This window comes from Podarcis vaucheri, assembly GCF_965113315.1.
Source record: "Podarcis vaucheri genome assembly, chromosome: 1".
NCBI classification, from domain to species: Eukaryota; Metazoa; Chordata; class Lepidosauria; order Squamata; family Lacertidae; genus Podarcis; species Podarcis vaucheri.
This window is the reverse complement of record NC_138759.1, coordinates 24,444,483-24,458,705: the sequence shown is the minus strand read 5'-3', so window position 1 is coordinate 24,458,705 and position 14,223 is coordinate 24,444,483. Positions and strand designations below refer to the sequence as shown.

Here is a 14,223-nt window from a genome sequence, read left to right as displayed (position 1 = left end):
GTTGCTGAACATGATTAGAGAGGACCAGCAAGTTAAAGGTGTACAGGTCGGAGCAAAACATTACAAGTTAAGGGCTTTCGCAGATGACTTAGTTTTGACTTTACAAGAGCCATACACTAGCACGAAAAAGGTGTTGGAGATAATTCAACAATTTGGCCAGGTAGCTGGATTTAAATTGAATAAACAAAAAACTAAAGTCTTAGGGAAAAACCTGACAGATATGGAGAAGAATAAGTTTCAAGAAGAGACGGGTTTGATGGTGGTTAAGAAGGTGAAATACCTAGGGGTTAATTTAACATCTAAAAATTTGAATTTATATAAGGACAATTATGAAAAATGTTGGTTAGAAATTAAAAAAGACTTAGAAATATGGTCAAATTTGAGATTATCAATGTTAGGCCGAATTGCAGTAATTAAGATGAATGTATTGCCTAGAATGTTATTTTTGTTTCAAACTTTGCAGATTATTGACAAGATGGACTGTTTCAAGAGGTGGCAGAAAGATATTGCGAAATTTGTCTGGCAGGGCAAAAAGCCCAGAATAAAATATAAAATATTAACAGATGCAAGAGAAAGAGGGGGATTTGCCCTGCCGGACTTAAAATTGTACTATGAGGCAGCAGCATTCTGCTGGCTGAAAGAGTGGATGCTCCTCGAGAATACAGATATCTTGGACTTAGAAGGTTTCAATAACGCATTCGGTTGGCATGCATATTTATGGTATGACAAAATCAAAGTGCATAGTGCCTTTAAAAATCACATTGTAAGGAAAGCGTTGTTCAATGTTTGGATGAGATATAAAGACCTGTTGGAAAACAAAACCCCTAGATGGTTGTCACCCTTAGAGGCGAAGGCCCATAAGAAAGTTAATATGGAGGTCGGATGGCCAAAGTATTGTGAGATTTTAGAACAGGATGGAGAGAAACTGAAATTAAAGAGCCATGAAAAACTAAAACCCAAAGTACAAGATTGGCTCCACTATTATCAAATAATGGAGGTTTTTAAACAAGACAGGAAAATTGGCTTCCAGGTGGAAAAATCAAAACTCGAGACAGAACTGCTAGAACCCAATACTAAGAATTTGTCAAGAATGTATAACTTGCTGTTGAAATGGAACACACAAGATGAAATAGTTAAATCAGCTATGATTAAGTGGGCATAGGACATTGGTCATAATATTATGTCTGCTGACTGGGAAAGGTTGTGGAACACCGGAATTAAATTTACGGCATGTAATGCCTTAAAGGAAAATGTGATGAAAATGGTATACAGGTGGTACATGACCCCAGTTAAGCTAGCAAAAATTTACCATTTGCCTGACAATAAATGCTGGAAATGTAAGGAAACTGAAGGTACTTTTTATCATCTTTGGTGGACATGCCCGAAGATTAAGGTCTTCTGGGAGATGATATATAATGAAATGAAAAAGGTATTTAAATATACCTTTCTTAAGAAACCAGAGGCCTTTCTCTTGGGCATTGTCGGCCAATTGGTGCAAAAAAAGGATAGAACATTCTTTATGTACGCAACAACAGCAGCAAGAATATTGATCGCAAAGTATTGGAAGACACAAGATCTACCCACCGTGGAAGAATGGCAGATGAAAGTGATTGACTATATGACATTGGCGGAAATGACGAGCAGAATTCGAGACCAGGGAAAGGAGACTGCGGAAGAAGATTGGAAGAAATTCAAGATTTATCTTAAGGACTATTATAAACTTGATGAAGCTTAGAATGTCGAGATTCTATAGAGAGAAAGGGTTGCAGTAATATAAGATTAGAATAAGAAAGGACTATGATGAATTAGAGTTGGAAAAAACATTTATAAGTTGCTATAAAATTTGGACATGAGGATGCAGAAAGGGGAGGTATGGGGAAGTCCGAGGAAAGAAGTTTATGAAATGACATTATGAAATTATATTTGTTTGTTTGTTTGTTTTCTTTTTTGTGTTTGTCTGTTATAAAAACTTTTGTAAAACTAATAAAAAATATTATAAAAAAAAAAAAAAGAAAAGGGAATGGAGGGGAGGGAATAGTTCAGAACCAGAGAACCAACGAATGTCATTTCATATTTCTATCCATCTAGTTATCAACCTTTTTTCTCAATTAAAAAAAATAGGGCAGGATTTCTGAATAATACATTGGACAGAGACTGAAAACACACCTCCTGCAGGGATTAATTTTAGCAGATTATTGCTAAAAAGTTTCAAGTCACTTGAAATAAACAAAAAAAAATTGAATTCAACCTCTTTCAGCAGAATGCTAAGCTTAACAGTGAGCATATAAAAGTGCTTGCCTTACTGAAATTATATTCAGTCTTGCACAAAGACAGTAAACGTGACTTAAAGTTCTTTGGTGTTAAATGGAGTTAAAGCTACAATCCTGTACCCAAGTACAACCCCCTAAAACACCACCGGTTTAGCATGTGCGGGATTGCAGCCCATATTATAAGCAGCAGACCTCAATAAAACAAAATCTGCAAAGAGACCTACTTTTCCTGCTGCCATTAAGGACAGTGCAAACTGATACCAAAGATGGAATTCTTCAAATGCAAATTTCATTGCTCTTTCCAAGCACTAAAACAAGAAGAAACAAAACCCAGTTTCAGTTAAAGTGATAGCATGCATCTTTCCAGCAGTAGCCTGGAAATAAATAAAAGTTATAAGGCACTTGGCTTTTTGCAAGTGCTATATAAATGAGCAACAATTAAACAAACCTCTCAATAAAATAAAATTGCAATAAAAGTAATATTGCCGAATGCAAAAAACTAAGGGCTACTTTTACATTTTTATGACTCATGAAGTGCACATCGCTGCATTAACCCAAAGAAGGCAAATTTATTACAATTGTAACTTGGGATTTCCTTTTTTTCACGTTTTCTGCTAACCTATTTTTTTCTCCACAGCACAATATGAACCCATCTCTCAGGTCTCCTTCCACAAGGTATTGGGCTTTCTTTACATACCAAAGAAATAACTGAATAACTTCAAGCCATGGCTTAATATTCTGGCTTGTTTGTAAACCATAGGTGTCTAGGGTTGCACGTAACGGTTCAGCCACTTGTGTGCTGGAAGGAACAAACCAGAAGGGTGTCTTCATGTGGATGCACATAAGCCATGAAGGAAGTTTTGTGCATGGCTAGAGCACTGCTTTTTCTTTCTGTGGGTTCTACTTTCTCAGTGCACAGAGATGAAATCTTAGCCAATGGCTAAAAATGGAAAGCGTAATGCTGGTGGTCAACAAAAGAGGTTTAAAGACTGCCTCGAGGCAAATCTAAAAAAATGTAGTATAAACACTGACAACTGGGAAACACTGGCCTGCGAGCGCTCCAGTTCGAGAACAGCCTTTACCAAAGGCTTTGAAGACACTTGAACTCAGGACGCAAGGGAGAAACGTGCTAGGAGGAAGGCACGCTTGGCAAATCCACACACTGATCAACTCCCGCCCAGAAACCAATGACCCCACTGTGGAAGGATGTGTGGATCCAGAATTGGCCTCCACAGTCACTTATGGGCCCATTGTTAAAACCGTGTTTATGGAAGACAATCTTACTCGGCTACGAGTGATTGCCAAAGAAGAAAGATATAAGTCAATGTACAAGAGAGAGAATGTGATGCGTGAGAATGCAATGTGTGCAAGAATGGGGTGCGTGTTTCTTGTGCCCCCACCTACTCTGGACATGTGGCCCCTAAGCAGTTTCTTCCAAGGGTATTTGGCCCTAGCATTGGAGATAGAAAATGGATGGGTTGGGCATACTGCAGATCTCTTGCCTGGGGCCCACAAAATATGGAGTGAAACCTGCTTTCTGCTGTTATTACTTTTATTTTTATTATTACTATTACACTTATTATCCACCCTTCCCCAGCAGCTCCCAGGAGGGGCTACAACCATTTAAAACAGTAAACACAAATTGCAGCCCTAGGAATCAGGCAGGTCCTGAATGCACATGTATCAGGTGTCAGGGGCAATGAGTCTTCTGCACTCCCCAAAAGCTGTACAGTGGTACCTCGGGTTAAGTACTTAATTCGTTCCGGAGGTCCGTTCTTAACCTGAAACTGTACTTAACCTGAAGTACCACTTTAGCTAATGGGGCCTCCCGCTGCCGCTGCATCGCTGGAGCCCGATTTCTGTTCTTATCCTGAAGCAAATTTCTTAACCTGAAGCACTATTTCTGGGTAAGCAGAGTGTGTAACCTGAACCGTATGTAACCTGAAGCATATGTAACCCGAGGTACCACTGTATAGGGAAAGTACCCCCCCAAGCTTCTGAGAGTAGAACAACCACCAAGAGCACCCCTTCAGCTGCTCTTAACTCTCAAGAGGGTCTGTGGGGAAGGAGGTAGACTGGTTTGAAGGCTTTAAACAATATACTACTCTCCTTCCTCTTCCCTCTTTTTGGGGGGTGATTCTGTAAAATTACAGTGGTACCTCAGGTTAAGAACTTAATTTGTTCTGGAGGTCTGTTCTTAACCTGAAACTGTTCTTAACATGAGGTACTACCTTAGCTAATGGGGCCTCCCGCTGCCGCCGCACAATTTATATTCTCATCCTGAAGCAAAGTTCTTAACCTGAGGTATTATTTCTGGGTTAGTGGAGTCTGTAACCTGAAGCGTCTGTAACCTGAGGTACCAACTGTATGTGCAACTTAGCTTCTCTTTATCAAAGAATGCAAATCCTCCCTTCTTTTGAAAATTTCACATTTAAAGTACAGTAGTACCTTCAGTTACAAACGCCTCAGGTTACAAACGCTTCAGGTTACAAACTCTGCTAACCTGGAAGAGTTACCACAAGTTGAGAACTTTGCCCCGGGATGAGAACGGAAATTGTGCGCCGGCAGCGCAGCGGCAGCAAGAGGCCCCATTAGTGAAAGCACGCCTCTAGTTAAGAACAGTTTCAGGTTAAGAACGGACCTCCGGAATGAATTAACTTCATAACTAGAGGTACTACTGTAAACCCAAACTTAATTTTCCCAAGTGGAACATATTGTTCATAGCATTGGGGGGGTCCTCTCTCGTGTCTCTTCTTCCCTCCCTCTCTTTCCCCCTTAACTCCTAGCATATTCCTTAAGCCACTTCATAAAAACTCTTCATGCTGAGACTGATGCAGCTGGGGGGCGGGGGGGGGGAGCCTCTCTCAAACACTTTAGGTCACAAAGTGCACAGCTTCTGAAATCTCTGATTTATTCCAGTTCAAAAGCTCTACTGATCAAGACAACGGAATCAATAGAACACAGATCAGGAGGACAAAGCACAAGCTGGCTTTATCTGTGTCCGTAAAAAGAGTAAGGTAAAAGGAAAAAGTCAAGGGAAGTGTAACAAGAAAGTTCCAAAGTAGGTTCAAGGTTACAGATACGACCTTTCAAAGCAACAGTGCATGATCCAAATGGGGAAAGTGAGAAATGTAGGTCATCTCTTTGCAAAAAGGAAACCAGCTACTGTAACCACCATGGTGATCTCCTGGCAAGTATACTCTGAATATTTTCATGCAAAGTTTTGCTTGAGTTGCTCAGTTCCTCACAGCTGCACGCATCAGTCCACTTGCTGTGAACCACTGATTTGTTTTTAAATGGCAAGATTAAAGTATTTCCCCTCGCAAGTATTTTCCCTATATTGTTTTTCACGATACAGTGGTACCTCGGGTTACATACGCTTCAGGTTACATACGCTTCAGGTTACAGACTCTGCTAACCCAGAAATAGTGCTTCGGGTTAAGCACTTTGCTTCAGGATGAGAACAGAAATCGTGCTCCGGCGGCACGGCAGCAGCAGGAGGCCCCATTAGCTAAAGTGGTGCTTCAGGTTAAGAACAGTTTCAGGTTAAGAATGGAACTCTGGAACGAATTAAGTACTTAACCCGAGGTACCACTGTATAGAACTTAAAGTTAAAATATTTGATTCACCAACACTCAGCCAAAATAACAAAACAACAACAACAACAAAAGCCAAGCTAAAGTAGTGAACTGGGACCATTCAAACTTTCTGACCTGATGCAGTCATTTCCCCACATCTTCATCTTCTAGGTAGGCCATTTATTATGTAGTCACAGAGAGAAGTTCTAGCATGAGTAACAGTACTATGCTTTTACACAGTTGTTAGTAATAGCATCCCTGATGTGTGTACAGCATACCATTTTCCTCCCTTGCTTTGAGAATTCAGGGGAGTTAAATAATTTTCAATTGGTCTATATATATTTTGGAATATCTATTCATACACACATACTTAAACTTGGCTTTTTAAATAAAAGTTGATAAATTTTAATTTATTTTTAACAAATGCTAACTTAAAAGTTACTTCAAATACCCCAAAACAATGCTATACATGTCTATTCTGAGGCAACTCTCAGGTAAGCTTGTGTAGCATTGTAACCTTAGAAAATAACAGGACTCTGCATGTGTATGATTTTTTTCTTAAAACAAAACAAAACAAAACAAAAACACCCTAAGAATTCATTCGCAATATTGTTTTTATCACAGAATCTAGTTATAAGAAGGCAATGAAAGCATTCAAGTTGGTTTTGCATAATGTTATGGCGACGTTTTCTTCAACCAGGCTTTGAATCACTATGGTGATTCTCATAAAATAAAGGTTGGACATACAATGACTCATTTTGGCAGCAAGGAATCAGAAAAGCCTATCAAGGTAACATGGTTTCAAAATCTCAACTTTCAACTCACATTACTTTTATAATGTGCAGAAACTTCATTGAGGTATACATGTTGACACTAGCCAGAAAGAGAATTCAACTAACTATGGGGAAAGCCAGAATGTAAGATACCTAGGTTCAAAACCATTTAAGCATTTAAAGATAAAATTCAGCAGTTTGAATTGGGCCTGGAAACAACTCAAAAGCCATTGGAGTTGGCTCAATATTAGTAGTAAAGGGTCTTTAAAAATTGGCTTCCGTTAAGTAGCTGCTTCCGTTCTGTAGCTGCTAAATTTTGCATCAGCAAGCTAGACAAAAGCATTCCTGTTACATACAAAAAAAAATTAATACTTATCTGTCAGCTCTCTCACCTTATTTTCTATAACATCTTAAAGACAGTCACGAGGTGGGATCACTCAAATACACAGCTAAGCAAATTGGTACTGAACAAGTAATAAAGTCTCCTAACTATAGAGCAGTGTGAACCTGAATCAAACTGTTTAATTTGGGACAAAACGTGCCGAACAAAAACACTACAATCATCTAGTTGAAGAAATGTTTAGCTGCACTGATTATGAATTACATTCCATTATTTGTGTCCACATTACACAATGACTGTTATCTCTAAGATAGTACTTGTATTATATCCACCAAAGTCAACATTCAGCTGAATGATACACAGATTGTGCCATGCTATGCTGAATTGGCCTGTTAACTTTCCATATGCTCTCAACCCAGAATGTCGCCTAGGTGAACCTCTGGGCCTTGGATTCATTGGTCAGCTGTCACAGCTTACCTCTGATAACATTTCATATTGACCTCTTCTTCCCAAGGCAATGGTAAGCAAGTCATAGACTACAGACGCACTTTGCAAACTGATGATGCGATCATTTTTATGTTCTGGTATTCTGCTCAGCACAGCATCGCGATTAGCCTGGATAGCAAGACCAAAAACGAGAAGAGAGGATCAGTGAAGCAAAAACATAAAACCCAAGTCCCATGCTTGGGGTTCTCCAAAATGGAATAGCAAATTCAAACTTTCGTTGCTGTGGATGAAGAAACTGCATTTCTCAAGGGATGCTGCATCACAACTACCATAAATACCTGAGATGCAAAATACCTGAGATGTTTAAAAACATGAAAAGACGCTGAACAACCTCTCTCCACAAGAAGAACAGTGCATATGGCATTTGTTTATTCACCTGGTGGATGCATTAAACAATAAAGATGAATTGCTCTAAATGTATTCCTCTGTAGGCTGTTTAGATATAAATTAGTAGATAATTTACTTTTATATCCGACTAGGGGAGAAAATCACCACGTCCTTTACTTTTCAACACGACTTCACACTCATAGTTGTCTGGCTTTTTTTAAAGACGCTGATGATGGCCAATGGTTCGAGTCAATAAAAATAAGTGAATCAAGGTAATCAGTCACCAGGGTAGGTTTTCAAAGTGGCCAATAAGGAGCACTCTGCTTTTAGAAGCTTAACTACTCATATATTGCCTTGAAAACACATCTTCATAGATCAAGTGTATAATTCCCCTTGAACAAAACTGACATTTCCTTTCAGCCCTGGAACTTCTGGCAGCTCAAAAACATACACAGTTGCAGACACCCACAATGGCAATGCCAGCAGCAGTACGGATCCTACAGAGTGCCTGAAGTATGGTACAGCATATGCTCCTCTTCAAAATGGAGTAAATCATGGTGCGAAAAGGTTGACTAAGGTTAATAATGCAACAGCAGGAATGTAAATGAGGGTTCCTTCATAAAGAAAAATGGCTCACTTACCATAGATTCACTAATCAGCAGCAGCAAGAGTGCTTCTTCAGTGTTCTCTTGAGGACAGAAAATGCTGTTAAAAATTGAGTATTCATTACCGTAAAAATCAAGTTATTCAAGATTCATTTACATACAATAATTAACTGCTGTGTCACATTTTGTGCTATTAATGATTTACCGAAACTTTGTTTATGAAAACCTATTTTGGGTCTCATATCATCAGCAAATCAAATAATGAAAATACAGCTATTTTTAAAAGATGTTTTGAAATTTAACAAAACTGCAGTAATTAGGATCAACAACTAACAGCTCAACCCAATTTGCTATTTTTGACAACTATAAATTGTCACATTGCATTTGTGCTCAAAGGCACCACCTTCATATTTCTGGATTTATAGCAATACACACTCAATAGCCAACACTAAATTTTCTTTCTAGGCTTCTTATATTTGGATCATAATACCTTGCATTTTTAGTTGCTCTCCAAACCCTTAATAGCATTAATTTGCTTGAACCACTTTGCATTATTATATTCTTTCTTAGAAGATCTACAATGCCAGATATTCTTCTGCTTAATTGGGAATATGGAAGGTTGGCAGGAGCAAGGGGAATGCTCCTGAGATAGACAGAACTTTGTGGAATGCCCACTGAAGAAACAATAAACTCAGATTAAATTACACGATGATGTTTCTCCTCTGCCCCACACTACTGAGTTTTTATAGGTACAAAGCCAATTCCTTTTATTGAATGACTAAGTGATTTAGGGGAGGGTCCATAACTCAGTGCTTTGCATCACTGGTCCTAGGCACTTGTCAGTCACTGATATCTCCAGTTTAAAAAGATCAAGAAACAGGTGATGGGAAAGACCTCTGTCTGAGGACCACTATATTTCTGGTCCACGACAATTTTACATGTGTTTATTCCTGTCCATTCTACCTCATTTCTGCATTAATCTGAACATTAAAAAAAAATCTGTATGAAAATTGGTATTCAACTACAGTAATACCTTGGAAGTCTAACAGAATCAGTTCTGGAACTGATTTTGGAAGTCCATTTGACTTCCAAAATGTTCGAAAACCAAAGTGTGGCTTCTGATTGGCTGCATGAAGCTCCTGCAGCCAATCAGAAGCTGCAGAAACCCCATCGGACGTTAGGCTTCAAAAAATAGTTTGTAAACCGGAACAGTCGCTTCTGGGTTTGCAGCGTTCGGGAGCCAAAACATTCGAGAACTAAGCTGTTCGAAAACCAAGGTACGACTGTATCTACTTTTATCTTTATACATTATTTAATGTATAAAGATAGGTCCAGACTCTGGGGTTGCGGCACTCATCTCGCTTTATTGGCCGAGGGAGCCGGCATACAGCTTCCGGGTCATGTGGCCAGCATGACTAAGCCGCTTCTGGCGAACCATAGCAGCACACGGAAACGCCGTTTACCTTCCAGCCGGAGCGGTACCTATTTATCTACTTGCACTTTGACATGCTTTCGAACTGCTAGGTTGGCAAGAGCAGGGACCGAGTAACGGGGATTCGAACCGCCAACCTTCTGATAGGCAAGTCCTAGGCTCTGTGGTTTAACTCACAGCACCACCCGCATCCCATACATCTTTTAGCACAACATAATATTTATATATACATCTTATCTCAATGTGCACATTTCTAAATTTATTTTTTATTTATAAAATATGTATAGGCCACTATTTCATTAAAAATATCAAAGCAGTTTACAACAAAAAGACACAAAACTGTATTTTGAAAAGTTAAAAGCAGACATCAATTAACTATTGTGGAAAGATGTATTCTTAATTGCTTGCATAGGCCTGGTGGAATAGAAGTTTTCAACAGGGGTTTAAAAGTTAAAACAGAAGGCAGCTGTTGAATCTCTATTAGCTGAGTATGCCGCAATCCTGGGATGATGGCACTAAAGGCTCTATTTCCTGGTATTATCAAGTGACCAATGACGCAGCTGCAGACGATTTATCCTAAAGTTCATAGCTTTTAACTCATTTTTGTATGCCTATGAAGTGATAACTATATCACAAGATTTAGAGAAGTGCAAAATCAGAAAGGTAATTGTATCCCACCTGCGTATCAGTGCATGAGGTGCAAACAATTCAAAGTGTTGGTGCTGACCTTTAAAGCCCTAAACGGCCTCAGCCCAGTATACCTGAAGGAGCGTCTCCACCCCCGTCATTCAGCCCGGACACTGAGGTCCAGCTCCGATGATCTTCTGGCGGTTCCCTCACTGCAAGGTTACAGGGAACCAGGCAGAGTGCCTTCTCGGTAGTGGCGCCTGCCCTGTGTAATGCCTTCCCATCAGATGTCAAGAAAATAAACAACTATCTGACTTTTAGAAGACATCTGAAGGCAGCCCTGGTTAGGGAGGTTTTTTTTAATGTTTGATGTTTTATCGTGTTTTTAATATTCTGTTGGGAGTCGCCCAGAGTGGCTGGGGAAACCCAGCCAGAAGGGTGGGGTAATAATAATAATAATAATAATAATAATAATAATAATAATATTTAGATCAATTCACTTGAAAGTGCAGCCCAAAATGGTTTTCCACCATTCCTACTTCTGCCCAAGATCCTGGAGAGATGCTACCTGCCAGAGTAGGCAGTATAAGGCTTCAATGACAAATAGTCCTATCCAGTGTAAGACCTACTTTCTGTACTTCTGTTCTTCTTGCTTTTTCGTCCCTTCCCATAATATTAGCAAAGATCAAGGGATGCAGCTATTTAGGAATCCTCAGAGGTATTAAATATAGAAAACAAACTTCTTTATGTAATAAGGAAAGGAAGACCAAAAGAACATTTCTTCTTCTTCTGGGAATTTACTTTTGTTACGCCTTTAAGGAACTGCTTCACTAATATTCTACTCTATGCATAATTCAGTATATCAAAAAAGTCGGATAAAACAAATTTCACTCCACTTACCAGGTCCAAAGTGCCAAATGATAGCAAATGCAAGTGAGTGCATTTAAACATGCTCGGGGAAATCTTTCAGACCAAAGCTAAGGGAAATGCTTAGAACCAATTTTCCCCTGCAATTTTCTGCATTTGAAAAATCTCTACCCAGCTCAAAACAACATAAATACAGGTCCAGTCTCTGTACTGTAAGAATCGTTTCTGGAATGGCTTTGCTAACTATTCTTGTGAAATATTTTAAAACACACATTTCAATGTTGTCATTATCGCTAATAAGAGACTGGAAGCATTGTCATTTTAATTGCTCTCCCGCTGTTCCGAAACAACGCCTAGAAAAATACAGCTACACATCGGCTTTTCTTTTCTTTTTTGAACTTGGACACCTTTTCATAAGCACTGTGGGTGTAGCTCATGGGTAGGCAAACTAAGGCCTGGGGGCCGGATCTGGCCCAATCACCTTCTAAATCTGGCCCGCGGACAGTCCAGGAATCAGCATGTTTTTACATGAGTGTCCTTTTATTTAAAATGCATCTCTGGGTTATTTGTGGGGCATAAGAATTCGTTCACCCCCCAATATATATATATATATAGAGAGAGAGAGAGAGAGAGAGAGTTCGGCCCCCCACAGGGTCTGAGGGATAGTGGACTGGCCCCCTGCTGAAAAAGTTTGCTGATCTCTGGTGAACTCAACGCTGTGCTCTTCCAGTCGTTCCCTCTGCACAAGCCTTTCAGCCTGCCAGACAGACCAACCCCCCTCTCCTTCCTGCTCTGTGTTGTTCTGGGGTTCTCCCAACCTACCAGAGCCAATCTGGGAGAGGGATGGGGGGTGGGGGTGGGAGGAGAGATGGGACAGTCCCATTGCACAAGTGGGAGTCCTTGCACAAGGCTTCCTCTGATGGGGCTAGTTAGGTGAATCCCACCCTGGGAACTTAAATGCTTTATCATTTTAGAAAGCCTCCTACATGCTACTGGAGCAGGTCACAGCACATGAAAATAATCAACAACAATCCACTACAGCAATAACAATTAGAAATTTAAATATTGGATTGTTTCATTACTTCATGGAACAAAGGCTCACGGCAGGTAAAAATTCTGAAGCTCCAAAAATAGTTCTAAGGTAGGAAAAACTTCTGCATGATGTTCCAAAAAATGGTGGGACCTGCCAAGAAAATACTTCTGAAGATGTTTGTGCTATTCTAACTTGACAAGCAGGTGACTGGGAGGCAGGAGAGATTCAAGCTACCGCTTTTTGGCAATTTTAAAGAGAGAGAAAGAGCAGCCAAGACCATGCCCCTGGCTGGAGGACTCCAACTTTTTAAGCTAATACACTGCAGCCCACTTAAAGCATCTCTCAACAAAACAGGCATAACATCCAAATAGCTTTAACACAAACCAGAAAGTATGAATTTTGTTCTCCACCATTCTTCCACTCCTATGCGCACTGGCACAGTTTAAGAGTTGCGTTCCTACACTTTATCAGCCCAATTTATATACTGTTGCAATTCATAGTAACGGATTAAAAGATAATCATTATCATAAACAAAAAGCTTACTTTTCTCCGGAGTACACCCGTGGTCTTCTGCTAAGCGCATAACTCTTAGTATTTGCTCCTTTCCAGAGGGGATCATTCAGGGGTGACTCGTGAGGAGGGTCATCCAGTGGATTCCAGTAACTTTGTTCACACATGCCTCGTAGCAAGATTTCGGCTAGCTGCCTTGCTATTGTCTGTCAACAAAGAAAAGTATTTTCCCGGAAGTTAAGGGTGTACAAAAAAAGGGTGTACAAAAAAACAGACTGCAGCAGTAGGGACGTAAGTAAAACTGTGTAAAATTATGCTTATGAGCATGAAGCAAAACAAGCAATTGCAACACATAACTTCGGTACAACAACGGAATGTGCCATCAACATATTGCATTTTGCTCAACGTGTTCTATACCTTCTTACAATAGTACTCAAAGCGATTAACATAAGATGTCACTGTAATACATATTAGAATGAAACTGGCTAACAAAAACAAAGTTCCCAACAGAATCAACTGAGGCTTAAAAGAGCAGCTGGTGAAAGGTAGCTCATTCTCTGAGTGTGGATCCTTACACAGCTAAGAGGTCACTCTACATGTGGGTAGAGATGGTGCCAGGTTTGAGGAAGGCCCCAAAGACAGTGCATTCCACCCTCTGGCCACTCCATCCTTTTCCCACCTTACCTTTTTAAACTTTCCCGCGTTTGAGTCAGTAGTGGTGGCCCAGAACATCTCCCTCTGTGCCTGGCTAGCTAGCTGGGTGAGCAAAGCTCGCAAGTGAAGCAAGACTGATGGATGGCACATTGTGAAGCGCTGTGCTGACCAGATCCTTGAGGATCCATGCATTTCCTAACTCCCACAGGGGGAGAGTGGCAGCAAGTTCAGCCAATGAGATGTCAGCTTTGGAGTTGTGGGGCTCCCGAGGCCATCTGAGTAGCAAGGGGACAGGCCAAGCCTCATCATCCCGCCCACTTCCTGCTCTCATTTGCCTCAAAACCCCAAAGGTGGAATCTTATTGGCTGAGCTCACACCACTCTTGTCATGGGCTCATAAATTTTAAACATCAAAATGGGAGATATCTAGCATCTCTGGGGCATGTCCAGGGCTGTTCAGGAGCTCCTGGGGTGTGTGGGACCCCAGAGTTGTGCCCAGAAGTCCATCCATAGTAGTCCCACTATCAACAGGCGTAGGACAACCTCAAGATTACAAGAAATACAAACAAAAACAAAAAACTTAGCAGGAACACTCCCCTCCCAGCAAAAAGCAGGCCACTGAGAATTCACAGAGGCTATGAATGGTTACGCTCCACTTCTAGTTTTAGAGGCAGTTGGCTGGATTCAGCTACCCTGTTCCA

General features: G+C 40.3%; 1 protein-coding gene across 3 annotated transcripts in view; it reads right to left on the bottom strand.

Annotated features, from left to right (window-relative positions):
* The window catches only part of TTC7B (tetratricopeptide repeat domain 7B), a 106,616-nt gene that overhangs the window by 54,447 nt on the left and 37,946 nt on the right, over window positions 1-14,223 (bottom strand). For all 3 annotated transcript variants that reach the window (XM_082232652.1, XM_082232653.1, XM_082232654.1), the window contains exons 7-10: window positions 12,903-13,075; window positions 8,437-8,500; window positions 7,439-7,576; window positions 2,495-2,578 (exon numbers count right to left, since the gene is read on the bottom strand). In XM_082232652.1, coding sequence (XP_082088778.1) covers window positions 2,495-2,578; window positions 7,439-7,576; window positions 8,437-8,500; window positions 12,903-13,075 — 459 coding nt within the window. The remainder of the gene's footprint in view (window positions 1-2,494; window positions 2,579-7,438; window positions 7,577-8,436; window positions 8,501-12,902; window positions 13,076-14,223) is intronic.